We start from the raw sequence: 20,369 nt of genomic DNA, 5'->3' as shown, positions 1-20,369 counted from the left end.
ATGCTAAGCAATATGACAATGATGGAGTGTGTCATCATAAACGGGACGGTGGAAAGTTGCATGGCAATATATATTGGAATGTCTATGGAAATGCCATAATAGGTAGGTATGGTGGCTGTTTTGAGGAAGGTATATGGTGGGTGTATGATACCGACGAAAGGTGCGCGGTATTAGAGAGGCTAGCAAAGGTGGAAGGGTGAGAGTGCGTATAATCCATGGACTCAACATTAGTCATAAGGAACTCATATACTTATTGCAAAAATCTACAAGTTATCAAAGAAAAGTATTACACGCATGCTCCTAGGGGGATAGATTGGTAGGAAAAGACCATCGCTCGTCCCTGACCGCCACTCATAAGGAAGGCAATAAAAAAATAAATCATGCTCCGACTTCATCACATAACGGTTCACCATATGTGCATGCTACGGGAATCACAAGCTTCAACACAAGTATTTATCAAATTCACAACTACTCAACTAGCATGACTTTAATATCACCATCTCTATATCTCGAAACAATTATCAAGTATCAAACTTATCATAGTATTCAACACACTCATAAGAAAGTTTTATTATTAATTTTTATACCAAGCATATTAGGATTTTAAGCAAATTATCATGCTATTTAAGACTCTAAAAATAATCTAAGTGAAGCATGAGATATCAATAGTTTCTATAAAGCAAATCCACCACCGTGCTCTAAAAGGATATAAGTGAAGTACTAGAGCAAAATTATATAACTCAAAAGATATAAGCGAAGCACATAGAGTATTCTAACAAATTCCAAATCATGTATGGCTCTCTCAAAAGGTGTGTACAGCAAGGATGATTGTGGTAAACTAAGAAATAAAGACTCAAATCATACAATACGCTCCAAGCAAAACACATATTATGTGGTAAATAAAAATATAGCTCCAAGTAAAGTTACCGATAGAAGTAGACGAAAGAGGGGATGCCTTCCGGGGCATCCCCAAGCTTTGGATTTTAGGTGTCCTTAGATTATCTTGGGGGTGCCATGGGAATCCCCAAGCTTAGGCTCTTGCCACTCCTTGTTCCATAATCCATCAAATCTTTACCCAAAACTTGAAAACTTCACAACACAAAACTTAAAGTAGAAAATCTCGTGAGCTCCGTTAGCGAAAGAAAACAAAATACCACTTCAAGGTACTGTAACGAACTCATTATTTATTTATATTGGTGTTATACCTACTGTATTCCAACTTCTCTATGGTTTATAAACTATTTTACTAGCCATAGATTCATCAAAATAAGCAAACAACACACGAAAAACAGAATCTGTCAAAAACAGAATAGTCTGTAGTAATCTGTAGCTAGCGCAAGATCTGGAACCCCAAAAATTCTAAAATAAATTGCTAGATGTTAGTAATTTATCTATTAATCATCTCCAAAAAGAATTAACTAAATATCACTCTCCAAATAAAAATGGCAGCAGTTCTCGTGAGCGCTAAAGTTTCTGTTTTTTACAGCAAGTTCAACAAGACTTTCCCCAAGTCTTCCCAACGGTTCTACTTGGCACAAACACTAATTAAACACAAAAAACACAACCAAAACAGAGGCTAGATAAATTATTTATTACTAAACAGGAGCAAAAATCAAGGAATAAAAATAAAATTGGGTTGCCTCCCAACAAGCGCTAGCTAGGTATAACAAGCAAGAATAAATCTAGGTATTGCCATCTTTGGTATTAGGAAAGAAAAGAGCAAACTTGCTATCTATAGAATTAATCCTTCTATTTTGATAAAGCACATGGCTATTAATGGTAGAATAAATATTAAGTATGTGACGGAAGTTTGTATCTAGGCTAGCCTTTATCTCTTTAATAGATTCATTTTGGTAAGGGAGCAAAAGAGATGTAGATTCAACTTTCTCATTCATGGGGTGCCCAAATATAGTTTTCATTTTTTCATAAGTGTCTACGACATCCCCTTCAAGGAAACCTTCTTCAAATATAGAATCTAAGACATGCTTGAAAGAAGAAGGAAGGGCAATATAAAAGCTTTTTAGGTAAATTTCAATTTGATATTGAGGAACATAGCTAGCCCTGATCCTTAATAGTCTATACCAAGCATCTTTCAAAGATTCATCAAGTAAATAACGAAAAATTCCAGAATCATCTTCATCGAAATTATTAAGACTCTCATTGATAACTTCGGTAGGTTTTTCCATAGTATCCTTATTTATAAGTTTAGCGAGGATAGAGGGGTTGTCCAAAGTACTAAAACTCTGGAGAGAACCCCCAACCCTTTTTGATTCAGACATAGCGGAAGGAAGGCAAGCGGGCAAAAAGAGGCAAATAGAGAGGGAGGATAGAGAGAGAGAGGGCGAATAAAACGGCAAGGGTGAAGTGGGGGAGAGGAAAACAAGAGGCAAATGGGAAATAATGTAATGCGGGAGATAAGGGTATGTGATGGGAACTTGGTATGTTGACTTTTGCGGAGACCTCCCTGGCAACGGCGCCAGAAATCCTTCTTGCTACCTCTTGAGCACTGTGTTGGTTTTCCCCGAAGAGGAAGGGATGATGCAGCAAAGTAGCATAAGTATTTCCCTCAGTTTTTGAGAACCAAGGTATCAATCCAGTAGGAGGCTACGCGTGAGTCCCTCGCACCTGCACAAAACAAATAAATCCTCGCAACCAACGCAAATAGGGGTTGTCAATCCCTATAGGGCCACTTACGAGAGTGAGATTTGATAGATATGATAAGATAATATTTTTGGTACTTTTATGATAAAGATGCAAAGTAAAATAAAGGCAAAGGAAATAACTAAGTAGTAGGAGATCAATATGATGAAGATAGACCCGAGGGCCATAGGTTTCACTAGTGGCTTCTCTCGAGAGCATAAGTATTCTACGGTGGGTGAACAAATTATTGTTGAGCAATTGGCAGAATTGAGCATAGTTATGAGAATATCTAGGTATGATCATGTATATAGGCATCACGTCCGAGACAAGTATACCGACTCATGCCTGCATCTACTACTATTACTCCACTCATCGACCGTTATCCAGCATGCATCTAGAGTATTAAGTTAAAAACAGAGTAACGCCTTAAGCAAGATGACATGATGTAGAGGGATAGACTCATGCAATATGAATAAAAACCCATCTTGTTATCCTCGATGGCAACAATACAATACGTGCCTTGCTGCCCTTACTGTCACCGGGAAAGGACACTGCAAGATTGAACCCAAAGCTAAGCACTTCTCCCATTGCAAGAAAGATCAATCTAGTAGGCCAAACCAAACTGATAATTCGAAGAGACTTGCAAATATAACCAATCATACACAAAATAATTTAGAGAAGATTCAAATATTATTCATAGATAGACTTGATCATAAACCCACAATTCATCGGTCTCAACAAACACCCCGCAAAAAGAAGATTACATCAAATAGTTCTCCACAAGAGAGGGGGAGAACATTGTATTGAGATCCAAAAAGAGAGAAGAAGCCATCTAGCTACTAACTATGGACCCGTAGGTCTAAGGTAAACTATTCACACTTCATTGGAGAGGCTATGGTGTTGATGTAGAAGCCCTTCGTGATCGATGCCCCCTCCGGCGGAGCTCCGGAACAAGCCACAAGATGGGATCTCGTGGATACAGAAAGTTATGGCGGTGGAATTAGGGTTTTGGCTCCTGTTCTGATCGTTTGGGGTACGTGGATATATATAGGAGGAAGGAGTACGTCGGTGGAGCAACAGGGGGCCCATGAGGGTGGAGGGCGCGCCTGGTGGGGGTGGGCGCGCCCCCTACCTCGTGGCCTCTTGTTTTATTTCTTGACATAGGGTCCAAGTCTCCCTGGTCTTATTCGTTGAGAAAATCACGTTCCCGAAGGTTTCATTCCGTTTGGACTCCGTTTGATATTCCTTTTCTTCAAAACCCTAAAACAGGCAAAAAACAGCAATTCTGGGCTGGGCCTCTGGTTAATAGGTTAGTCCCAAAAATAATATAAAAGTGGATAATAAAGCCCAATAATGTCCAAAACAGTAGATAATATAGCATAGAGCAATCAAAAATTGTAGATACGTTGGAGACGTATCAGTCCTTCCCACACGATCCAGAAACCATCGGGGATATGCCCTCCTGGCACACACGCTCGGCAAAATGAGGTCGTGTGCGACCGGCGAGCGACCAAATATGGTTATATGTACAGTAGTGCTAAAAATACAATTATACAGGCGAAATCGTTTCCGGTCATAAGTACATGCCACACAGTCAGTCCCCGCTAAACGTTTTCGTTCGTATATACATCCCACACAGTCACTCCAAGGAAAATGTTTGCACAAGGTGGCGTAACGCAAACAGTTTTCAAGAGAATGTCGTTTGTGATTGTTCATTGATCCAGCACGGTTTATTCCTAGAAACTGTGTGCTTTGCCTGAGGTCATCGCCCATGGTGTTTTCTCAATAACCGTTTGCAATAGGAAAACCCAATTAGCAGGCTAATTGGCCTATTATTAATAATCCATTTATTAATCTAATTGACATTCATATTAAGCACATGATATATTTCATTTCCATATTAAGGAAGTAGGATTTCATAATTGAAATACATCTGAGTACAACATGATATAGCTTCAGCACTCAGCTACCCCATTACACAACTGCACCAGCACTAAGTTTCACATGCAACATCTAGAACCTTTCGAAATTAGCATCATAGACGGCACATAGACAGATGCATCTCATCTGGAAAACTGCTGAACGGAAGGAGAATATTGAGCCTTCATTCATGTTGAAGGTCTTTGCAACTTTAGGCCAGTGCCTGTGGATGATTGACCGTCCATCCTTCGTCCTCTTCAGGAACACTTCAGTATTGAACCGTGGGTGTTGTATGAAAACTTTCCTCGCCTCTTGACCATAGAGGTGGTTTGAGAGGTAATCATTAGTGAACTGCTTTGGAAAGGCCTGAAAACAAGGATGTGCATACATATCTTCTCTATATTGGAAATGGGGCAAAGGAATAAAAAATGGCAAGGTATAATAGTTAGTATCATCTTGTAAACCTCAGCGCTTCCCATTGTTTCCCTGCAACACATATAAAGTAGTTAGTCATCAGGTTAAGTAAGGGTTCACATGCTATCAGTAAAATATGTTGATGAAAAATAAGCACATTGCAGATTCATCAGATTAATTCAAGCCACATGGAAAACCCATTTATCCAAACCAAGCATGATTAAGAACTAGGAAATATAGCACTTGTATATGTTTATCATGTATTAAGTGCAACCAAATTCAATTTATTCCTCACATGGTATACAATAACAGAATGCAACCACAACAATTGAACATCGCGTTGTAGAATTGAACTAAGCAGTTAACTAAACACCACAACAAATGAACCAAACGTTAACTGAGCACCACATTGCACAATATAACATACTCCTAATAGAAGATCAGGTAGTTAACCAAACCAAGCATGCTTAACAACTTGGAAATATAGTAATTGTGTATTTGTTTCTCATGTATTTAATATAGCCAAATTTGATTTATTTCTCACATAGTATACAATAACAGAATGCAGCCACAACAATTGATCATCGCATTGCAGAATTGAACCAAGCAGTTAACTAAACACCACAACAAATGAACCAAACGTTAACTGAGCACCACATTGCACAATATAACATACTCGTAATAGAAGATCAGACAGTTAACCAAACCAAGGATGCTTAACAACTTGGAAATATAGCAATTGTATTTGTTTCTCATGTATTTAGTACAGACAAATTCGATTTATTTCTCACATGGTATACAATAACAGAATGCACCCACAACAATTGAACATCGCATTGCAGAATTGAACCAAACAGTTAACTAAACACCACAACAAATGAACCAAATGTTAACTGAGCACCACATTACACAATATGACATACTCTTAATAGAAGATTAGACAGTTAACCAAACCAAGCATGCTTGACAACTTGGAAAATTACACCCTGAAGAATTGAACATCACATTTGCAGAATTGAACCAAATAGTTATATGAACACCACATTGCACGACATATAGAACATATACACTAGATTAGAAGATTGCGTGGTAAAAGTAGATAGCACAATTCACTAGAATTTGTTAAGGAAAGGCAGTAGCTAGCAAACTGAACATGGGTCCTTATTGTGAGCTAATAAGACAAGCTACTCCTCATTGTCGGAGATATCGATGAAGATTGGCTCCTTGTACATGGAAGAGGGTGAGACCTCCGCATCGTGGGTGCCCTCGTCGTAGTGGTGAGTTTCCTGAGCCACTCCGAGCACCAACCCGCTGGCTCTCGAGATGAGGTAAGCACATGCACACTGAGAAAACACCTCATAGTCTTCGTCGAAGGCACGACAGTGGCCTCGAGAAAATGCCATGAACTGTCGTTTAAAGCAGCCAACCGTGTCGGGGGCACACGAGGCATCGACGGTGGCCTCGACGGTGAGGTGCTCCTCCAAGATCTGGGGGTCGGCACGAATGGCAGTCATCACGACCTCATCAGCGCGTGTGGCCGTGATTTGCTTCTCCGCTGCCAGATGCTCCTTGAGATCCTGGCTATACTACATGCACCATGGCTTAGGGTGGCGCTTATTTGGTGGAGCGGTTGGTGATTTGGGTGGAAGGTGTCGCGCCGACGGTCGGGGCATGTGGGATGTGGAAGGAGGAGGAGGATGGGGGGCGGGTGTGGATTAATTACCTGCCTGGATAGACGAGGCCGAGCAGCGTGAAGGAGCGTCGCCGGCGAGGAGGCGGCACTGCAAGCAAGGAGTGAAGGTTTCAACTTGGAAAGAAGGCGAAAACAGGGGAAATGTGGCTTTTGGTAAGGGGGAGGGGCGGGGAGGTAGATATTTCCACGGTAGCCAAAAATTTGGAATCGCTTCAGCGAAAAAATTGGCGCGCAAAGTGTAATCAGACACGGTCCCTTATTCAGAGCGGGCTGTGGACTGTAGTCGTCGCACCTTCTCGCGTAAGCCGTATGCGTACTATACTCTGACGGTGCTCCAAGATATTTTGTGCTGCATCTCATACGGTTGGTTATAATAAACTGTGTGGGATCTACTTGACTTTTCGTATTGATTTGAATTACATAATGGGGTCACAGTGGCAATGGATGGTGTTTGAATTGCTAGACCTTTTATCTGCAGTGAACATGCAACTATATGTGTATCGTAAAAGAATTGGTATTATTCAGGGTTCGTTTGGACATTTTATACATTAAATTGATTTTCTAGCCATTTCAGGTGCACAATTCAAAAATTAAACTACATGCACATGCTCCGGTGCACCAACATGGGTCATATATGTGTCCATGGGTTTATGCTTATGTCCCATGCAAGAAACGGGGATGAATTTCGAACATCACGACACCGTGGCTCTCCGGCAAACATCGATGTACTTGCTTTTATAATTCTAGTAAATCCAAAAGTCGTCTGAAATTCATGAAATTTGGCATGCTATCATGGAGCGGCATCAACATGTCGTGGTAAAAATTTTGTCCCATTTGGGGCAGGCTTGGGTATAAGCTTCTCATAAACTAGAGCTTCTCACAACAAGTGTGATGCTTTCTATAGGGAATGTTTCACCTTTCTGGACGAAACGATATCCATTGCCTCTTCTTGATTTCAAATTTTTTTCCTAGTGTCAACATAGAACAACGGGAGTGTTGTGTCAATTTTTGGGATTCTTCGGGGTTCGCTTGGACATTTTTATACATTAACTGAGTTTTCTATGCATTCATGTGCATAATTCAAATTTGAACTACATGCACATGCTCTAATGCATATGAATTAGTTTAAAATTCAAATTTGTGTCCTTGGTTGCATGCTTAGGTCCCATGCAAGAAATGTGAATGAATTTCGAACATCACGGCACCATGGCTCTCCAGCAAACGTCGATGTACTTGCTTTTATAATTCTAGTAAATCCAAAAGTTGTCCGAAATTCATGAAACTTGGCATGCTATCATGGAGCGGCATCAACATGTCGTGGTAAAAATTTTGTCCCATTTGGGGCAGGCTTGGGTATAAGCTTCTCATAAACTAGAGCTTCTCACAACAAGTGTGATGGTTTTGGTAGGGAACATTTCACCTTTCTGGACGAAATGATATCCATTGCCTCTTCTTGATTTCAATTTTTTTTCATAGTGCAACATAGAACAACGGGAGTGTTGTGTCAATTTTTGGGATTTTTCGGGGTTCGCTTGGACATTTTTATACATTAACTGAGTTTTCTATGCATTCATGTGCACAATTCAAATTTGAACTACATGCACATGCTCTAATGCATAGAAATTAGTTGAAAATTCAAATCTGTGCCCTTGGTTGCATGCTTAGGTCCCATGCAAGAAATGTGAATGAATGTCAAACACCCTGCCACAGTCACTCGGCCGCAAACATTGAGATATCTGGTTTTTAAATTCTAGTAAATCTAAAGCTCGTGTGAAATTCATGAAACTTGGTATGCTGTCATGGAGCGGCATCAACATGCCTGGTAATTTTTTTGTCCCATTTGGGGATATGCTTCTCACAAACCAGAGCTTCTCACAACAAGCCTGATGGTTTCGATAGGGAACATTTCACCTTTCTGGATGAAACGATATCCATTATATCTTCTCGATTTCAATTTTTTTCTTAGTGTCAACATAGAACAACAGGAGTGTTTGTGTCAATTTTTGGGATTTTTGGGGTTCGCTTGGACATTTTTATACATTAATTGAGTTTTCTATGCATTCATGTGCATAACTCAAATTTGAACTACATGCATATGCTCTAATGCATATAAATTGGTTGGAAAAAATCAAATTTGTGTCCTTGGTTGCATGCTTAGGTCCCATCCAAGAAATGGGAATGAATGTGAAACACCTTGCCACTGTCCCTCGGCCGCAAATATTGAGATACCTGGTTACTAAATTCTACTAAATCCAAAGCTCGTCTGAAATTCATGAAACTTGGCATGCTATCATGGAGCGGCATCAACATGTCGTGGTAAAAAATTTGTCCCATTTGGGGCAGGTTTGGGGATATGCTTCTCACAAACCAGAGCTTCTCACAACAAGCCTGATGGTTTCGGTAGGGAACGTCCCACCTTTGGGGACGAAATGATATCCATTGCCTCTTCTCGATTTCAATTTTTTCCTAGTGTCAACATAGTACAACAGGAGTGTTGTGTCAATTTTTGGGATTTTTCGGGGTTCGTTTGAACATTTTTATGCATTAACTGAATTTTCAATGCATTCATGTGCATAATTCAAATTTGAACTACATGCACATGCTCTAATGCATATAAATTGATTGAAAATTCAAATCTGTGTCCTTGGTTGCATGCTTAGGTCCCATGCAAGAAATGGGAATGAATGTCAAACACCCTGCCACCGTCACTCGGCTGCAAACATTGAGATACCTGGTTTTTAAATTCTAGTAAATCCAAAACTCATCTAAAATTCATGAAACTTGTCATGCTATCATGGAGCAGCAACAACATGCCGTGGTAAATTTTTTGTCCCATTTGGGGCAGGTTTGGGTATATGCTTCTCCCAAACCAGAGCTTCTCACAACAAGCATGATGGTTTCGGTAGGGAACGTCCCACCTTTGGGGACGAAACTATATCCAATGCCTCTTATTTCTTTCAAATTTTTTCTCATGTCAACATAGAAAAACAGGAGTGTTGTGTCAATTTTTGTGATTTTTCAGGGTTCGTTTGGACATTTTTATGCATTAACTAAGTTTTCAATGCATTTATGTGCATAATTCAAATTTGAACTACATGCACATGCTCCAGTGCATATAAATTGGTTGAAAAATCAAATCTTTGTCCTTGGGTGCATGCTTAGGTCCCATGCAAGAAATGAGAATGAATTTCAAACACAAGGGCATCGTTGATTGCCAGCAAAACGTTGAGATACTTTGTTTTTAAATTCTAGTAAATCCAAAACTCGTCTGAAATTCATGAAACTTTGCATGTTATCATGGAATGGCACCTGACATGTTGTGGTATTTTTGTGTCCATTTTGAGAGAATGCGCACTCGAATAACAACAAACAAAGGCATTTTGAAAAAATAGCTGCCACTTTGTATAATTCAAACCATGTGCATTCTGTTAACCATTCACGTGACGCCACGTGTCTTGGTTTTAATGGCTATATGTTTTAATGGCTCTTGATCGCAAACGTTTTAGATAGAACACCCGTATGCAAAGTGAGAGCAGGATTTGTGCATCTCTTCAACACAAATGGTTCTTTTGGATGACCCGTGTGCAACCACTTACAAACAATTTGGTAATATTTGCATCTGTCATATTGGGTATGTTGCCATTTGTCAAACTTGAAAGATTGACATTTGTTGATCTAGTAACATTGCCATTTGTCAACCTTGTAACACTGTGATTTGTCAAAATATGAAACTAAAAATCACTAGCAGTATCTAATTTTCGCAACTAAAATTCAGTAATTAAGCATAGATGGAGGCGAGGAAGCGTGTTCAGCCGGGCATGCAGCGGGTGGCGCGGTACTATTCGATTTGACAGCGGGCGACGTAGTTCCCGGTATGGCTTTAATGCAGACGAGGGAGAGGGTAGCGGTTCCCGAAATATTGAACGGCCAATGATGCATCCTCCTTCAGTTAGCATCGTGAATGCATGAGGGAAGTAATGGGAGGAGGACCGGGAAAAGAGGCAGCACGATGTGAATGCAACCCAGTTTGCACTCATATAAAGGCGCCCTCCGTTCCAATTCATCTACTGATGTCTACTACACAACCTTCTTCTTGTAGACGTTGTTGGGCCTCCAAGTGCAGAGGTTTGTAGGACAGTAACAAATTTCCCTCAAGTGGATGACCTAAGGTTTATCAATCCGTAGGAGGCGTGGGATGAAGATGGTCTCTCTCGAGCAACCCTGCAACCAAATAACAAAGAGTCTCTTGTGTCCCCAACACACCCAATACAATGGTAAATTGTATAGGTGCACTAGTTCGGCGAAGAGATGGTGAAACAAGTGGTATATGGATGGTAGATAATAGTTTTTGTAATCTGAAATAATAAAAACAGCAAGGTAGCAAGTGATAAAAGTGAGCGTAAATGGTATTGCAATGTGTGTAAATAAGGCCTAGGGTTCATAATTTCACTAGTGCAAGTCCTATCAACAATACTAACATACTTGGATCATAAAACTATCCCTCAACATGAAACAAAGAGTCACTCCAAAGTCACTAATAGTGGAGAACGAACGAAAAGATTATGGTAGGGTATGAAACCACCTCAAAGTTATTCTTTCCAATCAATCCATTGGGCTATTCCTATAATTGTCACAAACATCCCTAGAGTTCGTACTAGAATAACACCTTAAGATACAAATCAACCAAAACCCTAATGTCACCTAGATACTGCAATGTCACCTCAAGTATCTGTGGGTATGATTATACAATATGCATCACACAATCTCAGATTCATCTATTCAACCAACACAAAGGACCTCAAAGAGTGCCCCAAAGTTCTACCGGAGAATCACGACGAAAACGTGTGCCAACCCCTATGCATAGGTTCCCAATGTCATGAAACCCGCAAGTTGGTCACCTTAACATACATCAAGTGGCACGTGGTATCCCATTGTCACCACAGATATCCATGGCAAGACATACATCAAGTGTTCTCAAGTCTTTAAAGACTCAATCCGATAAGATTACTTCAAAGGGGAAACTCGATTCATTACAAGAGAGAAGAGGGGGGAAGAAACATCATAGGATCCAAATATAATAGCAAAGCTCGCGATACATCAAGATCGTATCATCTCAAGAACACGAGAGAGAGAGAGAGAGAGATCAAACACATAGCTACTGGTACATACCCTCAACCCCGAGGGAGAACTACTCCCTCCTCGTCATGGAGAGCACCCGGATGATGAAGATGGCCACCGGTGAGGGTTCCCCCCTCCGGCAGGGTGCCGAAACAGGGCCCCGATTGACTTTTGGTGGCTACGGAGGCTTCTGGCGGCGGAACTCCCGATCTATTATTCGTTCTGGAAGTTTTAGGTCATGTAGGTATATATGGGTGCAGGAGTTACGTCAGGGGAGCCACGAGGGCCCCACGAGACAGGGGCGCGCCCTAGGGGGGGGCGTCCCCCACCCCCGTGAGCACCTCGTTCCTTCCTTGACGTAGGGTCCAAGTCCATCGGGTGGCTTTCGTTCCAAAAATAACTTCTCCAGTTGATTTCGTTATGTTTCGACTCCGTCTGATATTCCTTTTCTTCGAAACACTAAAATAGGCATAAAACAACAAATTTGGGCTGGGCCTCCGGTTAATAGGTTAGTCCCGAAAGTAATATAAAAGTGGATAATGAAGCCCAATATTGCCTAAAATAGTAGATAATATAGCATGGAGCAATCAAAAATTATAGATACGTTGGAGACGTATCATCTACCACATTGTACGCACCTAAGCATTTGCCTAAGCACCTACACTAAGCGCAAAAGTGCTCACTCCAGACCCATGGCGGCGATGCGCGCGAGCGGCCAGCGACTGTGACAGATGGTCCACGACGCCGGCCTGTGGCATGGCACCAAGGATCGTCTCCCGATGGTGTTGGGGATCGGCTGGTGGATGGCCGCCGTCTACGCCAGCTACGACTGGACCAGATGATTGTTGCCACCACCAACAAGTTCACCGTTATCAAGAAGCTCGCGGACGACATCGCTGTACTCCTCCAGCCCGCGCACCTGGGCTCCTCATTGCCTACCACCCTAATCGGCTCCATGGCCGGAACCTCTTTCAAGCACTGGTGGCCCTATGACTACCCGCCAATGCCACGAAGAATGTCCACCTGGAGGTCGCGCTCTCCGTGAGGCGCCTCGCCCTGCAAGAATTCGTCGACCTACACATCCATGTGTACGAGCAAATCGTGTATATAGGTATCTACAAGGCCAGTGAGGACGCTACGACGTGAACCTTCTTCAACCGGCTGGAAGCCTTGGATGCCTTTGCTGAGAAGCACCTTGACCTCGCCACAAAAGCCGCCGGCCGGTGGTCCGGCGCATTGAGTTGAGGAGGAGGAGGAGGTCGTACGTTGATGGATGCATCTTTCTTCTTGCCTCCTGTAACCACCACTGCGATCACATCATCGTGGCCTTAATTCTTATTGTGCTATTGCATTCTCGTTCCAGTCAATACAGTCATGTGCGATCCCTTTGCTTAATTATATGTGTCATTGTAACTAGTACTCCATTTGTCAATTTATAAGTTGTGCTGCCAGTGTTTGGGGCCGGCGCACGATCACACACGTTCGTGTGCATGCGGTTACGCCGGGCGCGATGCGATGATGCAGTTACCCGCTGCAAAAGCTGCTATGCGGGGGACGTGGCATTGACCATTGGGCAGCAACAGTCGGTCACCCGGGTGCCCAATAAAGGATGCAAAGAGGGATCCTACAGTAGCAAGGACCGGCTTCCCTACCGATAGCTCATCTAACATAACTCCCAAGTTAACTGTGTTGAGGCTTGAGTAGTCATCAGATCGGTGACCGGATGAGAAGTTGCCTCGATGTTAAATTAACTGATGTGATGGGTCACTGTGAACATTTAATTGCGTTGAATGTATATAGTGCTCCATCATATTAGTTGAATTAACCTTGAGGTCCTTGTTTTGTAATTTGTAATTTTTTTGTTTTTTGTACACATGATTGATTGGCTTGAAGAAGGTCTATCTCGTTACTTTTTGATAATTTTTGTTTTTTGAACACATGTTGATTGGCTTGAATGAAGGTCTATCCCGTTACTTTACGACATGTTTCCAAAACATGGACCTCGAGGTTAATTCAACTAATAGGACGGAGCACTATATACATTCAACGCAATTAAATGTTTTCCAAAAAAAGTGATATGATTTCTATGAAACTTATAAGTCATGTATGTCAAATTAACCTCTGTTTACTTGTTCTCTAATGAACCTCCGGGCCTTTTTGCCGCGTATCACACGCATCTTGTTAAGTTGAACCATTTATGTTCTCTTCCCTAATCAAAAACAGTTCATTCGACTGAACCGTATACCGTATATCACACACACCTTGATCTGGCTGACCGTTTCTGTTGCTTCCCCTAATAGCAAACAGTTCATCGGAGCGAACTGTATGCCGTATATCGCACACATATTGATATGGCTATCCGTTTCTGTTGTTCTATCTAATCGCAAATAGTTCGTCTGGATCAACCGTATGCCCTACTTCACACGCGCAACTAAAATCTGAACCGTGTTTGATGCATCCGTCATCGCAAACATTTTGCACCTTTTTGACGGTTTTTACACCACCGTTTGCGATTATTGCATCGCACATAGTTTCGTCGAAGGGTCTACGATCGTAGTGTCTCGTTAAAAGCATCTTATAGTAGTGGTAGGAGAAAGATGTCATGCAAGTTCTTTTCTATAAGCACATATGACTATATACGGAATACATGCCTACATTACATTGATGAATTGGAGCTAGTTCTGTGTCGCTCTAGGTTATAACTGCTACATTATGAATATTATCCAATGCAATTATCCATCACTGATCCAATGCCTACGCTTTTCATATATTGATCTTTGCTAATTACTTTCACCGTTTGCAGTTGTTACAACCACTAGAAATCTGCTACTGTTTTTGCTACTATTACTAGTGCTATTGTTACCGCTACTATCAAACTACCATACTACTTTGCTACTAATCACCTTGCTACAGATCTTAAGTCTTCCAGGTGTGGTTGAATTGACAACTCAATTGCTAATACTTGTGATATTCTTTGGCTCCCCTTGTGTCGAATCAATAAATTTGGGTTGAATACTCTACCCTCGAGAACTGTTGCGATCCTGTATACTTGTGGGTTATCAATACCTTTTTCTGGCGCCGTTGCCGGGGAGCATAGCTCTATTTGCTGAGTCACTTGGGATTTATATCTTTTGATCACTATGAGGAATCTTAAGGATGATAGAACCAAGATCGTTCTCTCTAAGACGAGGGGAGGTAAGGAACTGTTATCTAGCTTGATACATCTCCAACGTATCTATAATTTTTGATTGTTCCATGCTATTATATTATCTGTTTTGGATGTTTTATATGCATTAATATGCTGTTTTATATTATTTTTGGGACTAACTTATTAACCTAGAGACAAGTGCCAGTTTCTGTTTTTTTCCTTATTTTTGAGTTTTACAAAAAAGGAATATCAAACGGAGTCCAAACAGAATAAAACTTTATGATGATTTTTCTTGGACCAGAAGACATCCACGGAGCTTGGAGGCCAAGTCAGAAGAGTCCCAAGGACTCCACAAGCCGCCAAGGCACGCCCTAGGGGGCGCCCCCTGGCTTGTGGGCCCCTCGGGAGTCCACCGACCTCCCTCTAAGTTCTATAAAACCTCAAATATTCCATTATCAACAGGAGCGTCCACCAAAATACTTTTCCACCGTCGTAACCTTCTGTACCCGTGAGATCCCATCTTGGGGCCTTTTCCAGCACCCTGCCAGAGGGGGATTCGATCACGGAGGGCATCTACATCCACCCAATTGCCCTTCCGATGAAGCGTGAGTAATTTACCACAGACCTATGGGTCCATAGCTAGTAGCTAGATGGATTCTTATCTCTCTTTGATTCTCAATACCATATTCTCCTCGATGTTCTTAGAGATCTATCCGATGTAATCTTCTTTTGCGGTGTGTTTGTCGAGATCCGTTGAATTGTGGATTTATGATTGATATGTCTTCAACGTATCTATAATTTATGAAGTATTCATGCTATTATATTATCTGTTTTGGATGTTTATGGGCTTTATTATACACTTTTATATTATTTTTGGGATTAAAATATTAACCGGAGGCCCAGCCCAAATTGTTGTTTTCTTGCCTATTTCAGTGTTTCGAAGAAAAGGAATATCAAACGGAGTCCAAACGAAATGAAACCTTCGGGAGAGTTATTTTTGGATCAGAATCAATCAGGAGACTTGGAGTAGACGTCAGGGAAGCTTCGAGGAAGCCACGAGGCAGGGAGGCGCGCCCTACCCCCCTGAGCGCGCCCCCACCCTCGTGGCTCCCCTTACCGACTTCTTTTATATATATAGGGCTATTATGTTACCCGTAACAGAATAATATTCTGTTACCATGGCGCCCTATATAGGCTCGATCCATTTTCCGAAGTGCTGCCGCAGCCTAGAAGCCGCCCAAATGAAAAAAGAGTAAAATGCAAGCGCGGTCCTAATTCTTTTCCAGAAGTGTCGATTGGGTCCTAATTCTTTCAAAATGCACATTTGGATCCTAATTCTTTCTAAGTTGTTCACCCGAGGTCCTAATTTCATCTGACCACCGCTGACCAGCTCGCGTGGCGCTTTGACCGCCGCCACGTCGACTCGAGGGCCCACGCGGGATAACGACCAGCCGTGCGTTTTTTCAAAAGAGCCCCCCAACCCTAATCTCTCCGCAGCCGTAGTCCTTTTCCTCTCCTCTTCCCCACCTCTCTCTGCTCTGGCGAAACAGGGGAGATCGACGGCGGTGGTCCGGTGAGAAGAGGCAGGCGCTTGTCCGACGGCGGCGCCGCTAGGATGGCGCCTGTGCATCGGGGACCCGGAGATCCTCCTCCACGATACGGTCAGTGTGGTGCCCGTAACCCTAACCCTTGATCCTGTTTTTCTGCGGATACCTATTTAGCTCGAATCGATGGTAGTATTTGACTGAATCCCTCGATACCTAGGACCACAAGAGGAGGTTTTTACCGTAGAAATCAACTATGCTGGATTTTTCTGCGGATTTGGCCGATCGAAGACATATGTCGATGGGAAAGTTGCTCTGTTCGATGGTTGCGAAGTAGATACATGGTCTCCTCTCTGGCTCACTGATTTTATGCAGCAACTGGGATATAGTGACCAATCTAAGCATGTTATTTACTGGTTACTGCCTGGAAAGAATTTAGGCGATGGACTGCGGATTGTGGACTGTGACACTGACACTTTGCATATGACAGCAGTTGTTCCAAAATTCCAGTACTTTCAGTTGTTTGTTGATCACAAAGACATGGCCTTTGACAATGTAATTGATGATATTCATGTTAGTGGTACACCTGAGCTACCTCCTGTACTAAGCCCTAAATCTCCTGGGTTTAGCAGTGGAATAAGAGGAAGTCCCAGGTTTAAGGTGAAAGCTCATAAAGGCAGATTGAACCAATTTAATGCATGCAACAGCAATGAAGGGAGTAGCAATGTTCCGCCAGTGGGACAAAATGTTGGACATGAGCTTAGAAGAAGCAGGAGGAAAATTGTGGTAGAAGAAGAAATCCCCAATGAAAATGACAGTGATAGTGATGACAGTGAATGGGATTCAGACTGGGTTGACTCTGACAATGAAGTAGACAAAGATGATGATGATCTGTATGAAGAATGGGTTGATGAAAAATTTGAGAAGAAGAAAAAGAAGAAATCTGAATGGGAGCAGGACAGTGATTATGATACAGATGAACTGCAGGAGCTACAAGATTCAGAGCTTGAAGATAGTGATTCAGCAGAGGAAGTGGAAGTAGTAGATGCACAAGGAAGGAAAAAAATGAAAAAGAAAGTGAAGCTGAAAAGGTGGAGGCCTGAGAACATGAAAGAAGTCAGTTTTCACATAGGCATGGTGTTCTTGTCTGTCATTGAACTAAGAGCAGCAATTCAAGAGTACATTGTGAAGCAGAGAGTGCAAATTCATTACATAAAGAATGATAAGCAGAGGATAAGGGCAGGTTGTGTTGGAGATTCTCCCTGGTTCTTATTTGCTGCACCTGACAGCAGGACCAAAGCATGGGTTGTGAAGAAGTATGTGGGTGAGCATACATGTGAAAGAGAGTGGGCACTCAAGCAATTTACAGCAAGATATTTGGCTGGCAAGTATGTGGAAACATTTAGAGCAGATGAGAAGATGACACTGCAGAACTTTGGCAGACTTGTTCAGTTGGACTACAACATGCAACTTAGTAGAAGTAAGCTAGCTAGAGCAAGGAGGATTGCACTAAAGAAAATTCATGGAGATGAACTTGAGCAGTATAATTTATTGTGGGACTTTGCAGCTGAAATCAGAAGATCAAACCCTGGCAGTACCATGTTTGTGAATGCAAACAATGGAAAGTTTGAGAACTGCTACATGGCCTTAGATGCATGCAAAAGGGGTTTTCTGCTAGCTTGTAGGCCCATTATATGCATTGATGGGTGTCACATTAAGAACAAGTATGGTGGTGATGCTGACTGCTGTTGGAGTTGATCCTAACGATTGTATCTTTCCCATTGCAATTTCCATAGTAGAAGTGGAAGATACTGTCACATGGAAGTGGTTCTTGAACACACTGAAGGAGGATCTGAACATACAAAACACAGCACCATGGACATTGATGAGTGATAGGCAGAAGGTAGTAATAACATTTCATATTATCACACTGTAGCATTTCATATTATCATACTGTAGCATTTCATATTATCATACTATAGCATTTCATATTATCATACTGTAGCATTTCATATTATCATACTGTAGCATTTCATTTTATCATACTATAGCATTTCATTTGTTTATTCTGCAATGTATGTAGGGGTTGATTAATGCTGTCAATGCAATATTTCCTCATGCACAACATAGATTTTGTGTGAGGCATTTGCATCAAAACTTTGCAAAGAACTGGAAAGGTGATGTAATGAAGAATAAATTGTGGCAAATTGCAAGAGCTACACATGAGGCAGACTGGAAGAAGTACATGCAAGAGATGAAAGAGCTGGACCAGGGGGCCTATGAGTACTTGGATGCAATTGACCCAAGGCAGTGGTGCAAGGCTTATTTCCATGAACTCCCAAAGTGTGATTTGCTTCTGAACAACAGTTGTGAAGTGTTCAACAAGTAAGTGGTAGTATTGTATCATTTAAATTGTCATACTGCATCCTTTCATACTGTTGGAATTGTAGCATTTCATTTGTTCTAACTGTAGTGATTTCATAGGTATATACTTGATGCCAGAGAAATGCCTATAGTTACTTGTCTTAAGAAGATCAAGGACCAATTAATGACTAGGTTTTATAGCAAGAATCTAGAATCTGAGGAGATGTGTGGTCAAATTTGTCCCAAAATTAGAAAGAAACTGGATAAAAATATTAACATGTCCAACAACTGCACTGCATTACCAGCTGGACAACACATATTTCATGTTATGGGCATGGTTGGGGAGTATGATGTGAACATACAGAAGGAGGAGTGCTCTTGTAGGGCATGGCAGCTCTCGGGAATTCCATGTAGACATGGAGTTGCATGTTTAATACATGAAAGAATTAAACCAGAGGATGTTGTCAACAAGTGCTACAGTATTGATGCTTTCAAAGCTGCTTATGGCAAGATCATAATGCCATGTAGTGATCCTAGAGTGTGGCCTAAAACTAATGGGCCTCAAATGCTGCCACCAAACTATGAGAAGAAAGTTGGTAGGCCTAGAAAGAAGAGAAAGCAGAACCCACTAGAGGAGAACAATGGAACTAGGATGAGCAGACATGGCATTATTGGGCACTGCAGTGTGTGCAATCAACCAGGACACAACAAAAGAAAGTGCCCTGAACTAGGTAGAGGACAACCAACAACAACACAAGATCCTGGAGCAGCACATAAGGCAGAAGCAGAACAGGAGCCAACAACAGAAGAGGCAGCAGCAGAACATGATCCAGCAACAGAACATGCATCAGCAGAACATGCAGCAACAGAACATGCAGCAACTGAACATGCAGCAACAGAACATGTGCCAACAACTGAAGATGAGCCATCAATACAAGAACATGTGCCAATTCAGGTTGTGCTTCCAGAAACACAACAAAGAACTAAACTACCAGTCAAGAGAAGGCCCAGTTGCAAGGTGCATTTCCCTTAAATGTTTCCCTCAAATGTTGACAGATTTCTGAAATTGCAATGCTCAACAACATTTCTGATTTTTTTGCAGAAAAAGGCATGTCCACAAGTGGGCAAAAGTGCATCCAATATGATATCTTCTTCTATGACTTATGATCTTGCTTCATCTACTGTGATTGAGATTTTACAGGACCAAGTGAGAGCTTTTTATTCAAATGCAATGCCATATGTTCTTCCAGAAATTCACCTACATTACTAACTAAATGTTTGGTTGGTTTGTAGGCTATAGCTACTCAACAATCTCAAACAGCGGTGCCAGCTCCTCTACCAGAAAGCCAGTTCGTTGCAGAAGACCTAGGGACTGGGGAATGATGAAAGCATAAACTCCAGGGGCCAAACTGCTTAAATTCCCAACCTCCAACCGCGGGAAATCTCCCGCGTGGGCCCTCGAGTCGACGTGGCGGCGGTCAAAGCGCCACGCGAGCTGGTCAGCGGCGGTCAGACGAAATTAGGACCT

At 41.8% G+C, this 20,369-nt stretch overlaps 2 protein-coding genes across 2 annotated transcripts; both read left to right on the top strand.

Annotated features, from left to right (window-relative positions):
- The first annotated feature begins 16,548 nt into the window (after positions 1-16,548).
- LOC147965535 (uncharacterized) lies at positions 16,549-18,235 on the top strand. Its single transcript, XM_087530497.1, has 3 exons — positions 16,549-16,594; positions 16,698-17,162; positions 17,268-18,235. Exons 1-3 carry the CDS (start codon positions 16,549-16,551, stop codon positions 18,233-18,235), a joined length of 1,479 nt encoding a protein of 492 aa, XP_087386623.1.
- A 487-nt stretch (positions 18,236-18,722) lies between these two features.
- On the top strand, positions 18,723-20,224 carry LOC147965534 (uncharacterized). The gene is made up of 4 exons (XM_087530496.1): positions 18,723-18,862; positions 18,962-19,859; positions 19,944-20,048; positions 20,135-20,224. The coding sequence occupies exons 1-4, from the start codon at positions 18,723-18,725 to the stop codon at positions 20,222-20,224; spliced, it is 1,233 nt and encodes a 410-aa protein (XP_087386622.1).
- Positions 20,225-20,369: the final 145 nt, after the last annotated feature.

This window comes from Triticum urartu, chromosome 6A (assembly GCF_056163025.1).
Source record: "Triticum urartu cultivar PI428250 chromosome 6A, HENAU_Tu73, whole genome shotgun sequence".
Classification (NCBI taxonomy): domain Eukaryota; kingdom Viridiplantae; phylum Streptophyta; class Magnoliopsida; order Poales; family Poaceae; genus Triticum; species Triticum urartu.
The sequence above is the reverse complement of the archived record's forward strand: the minus strand, read 5'-3'. Positions and strand labels throughout refer to the sequence as shown.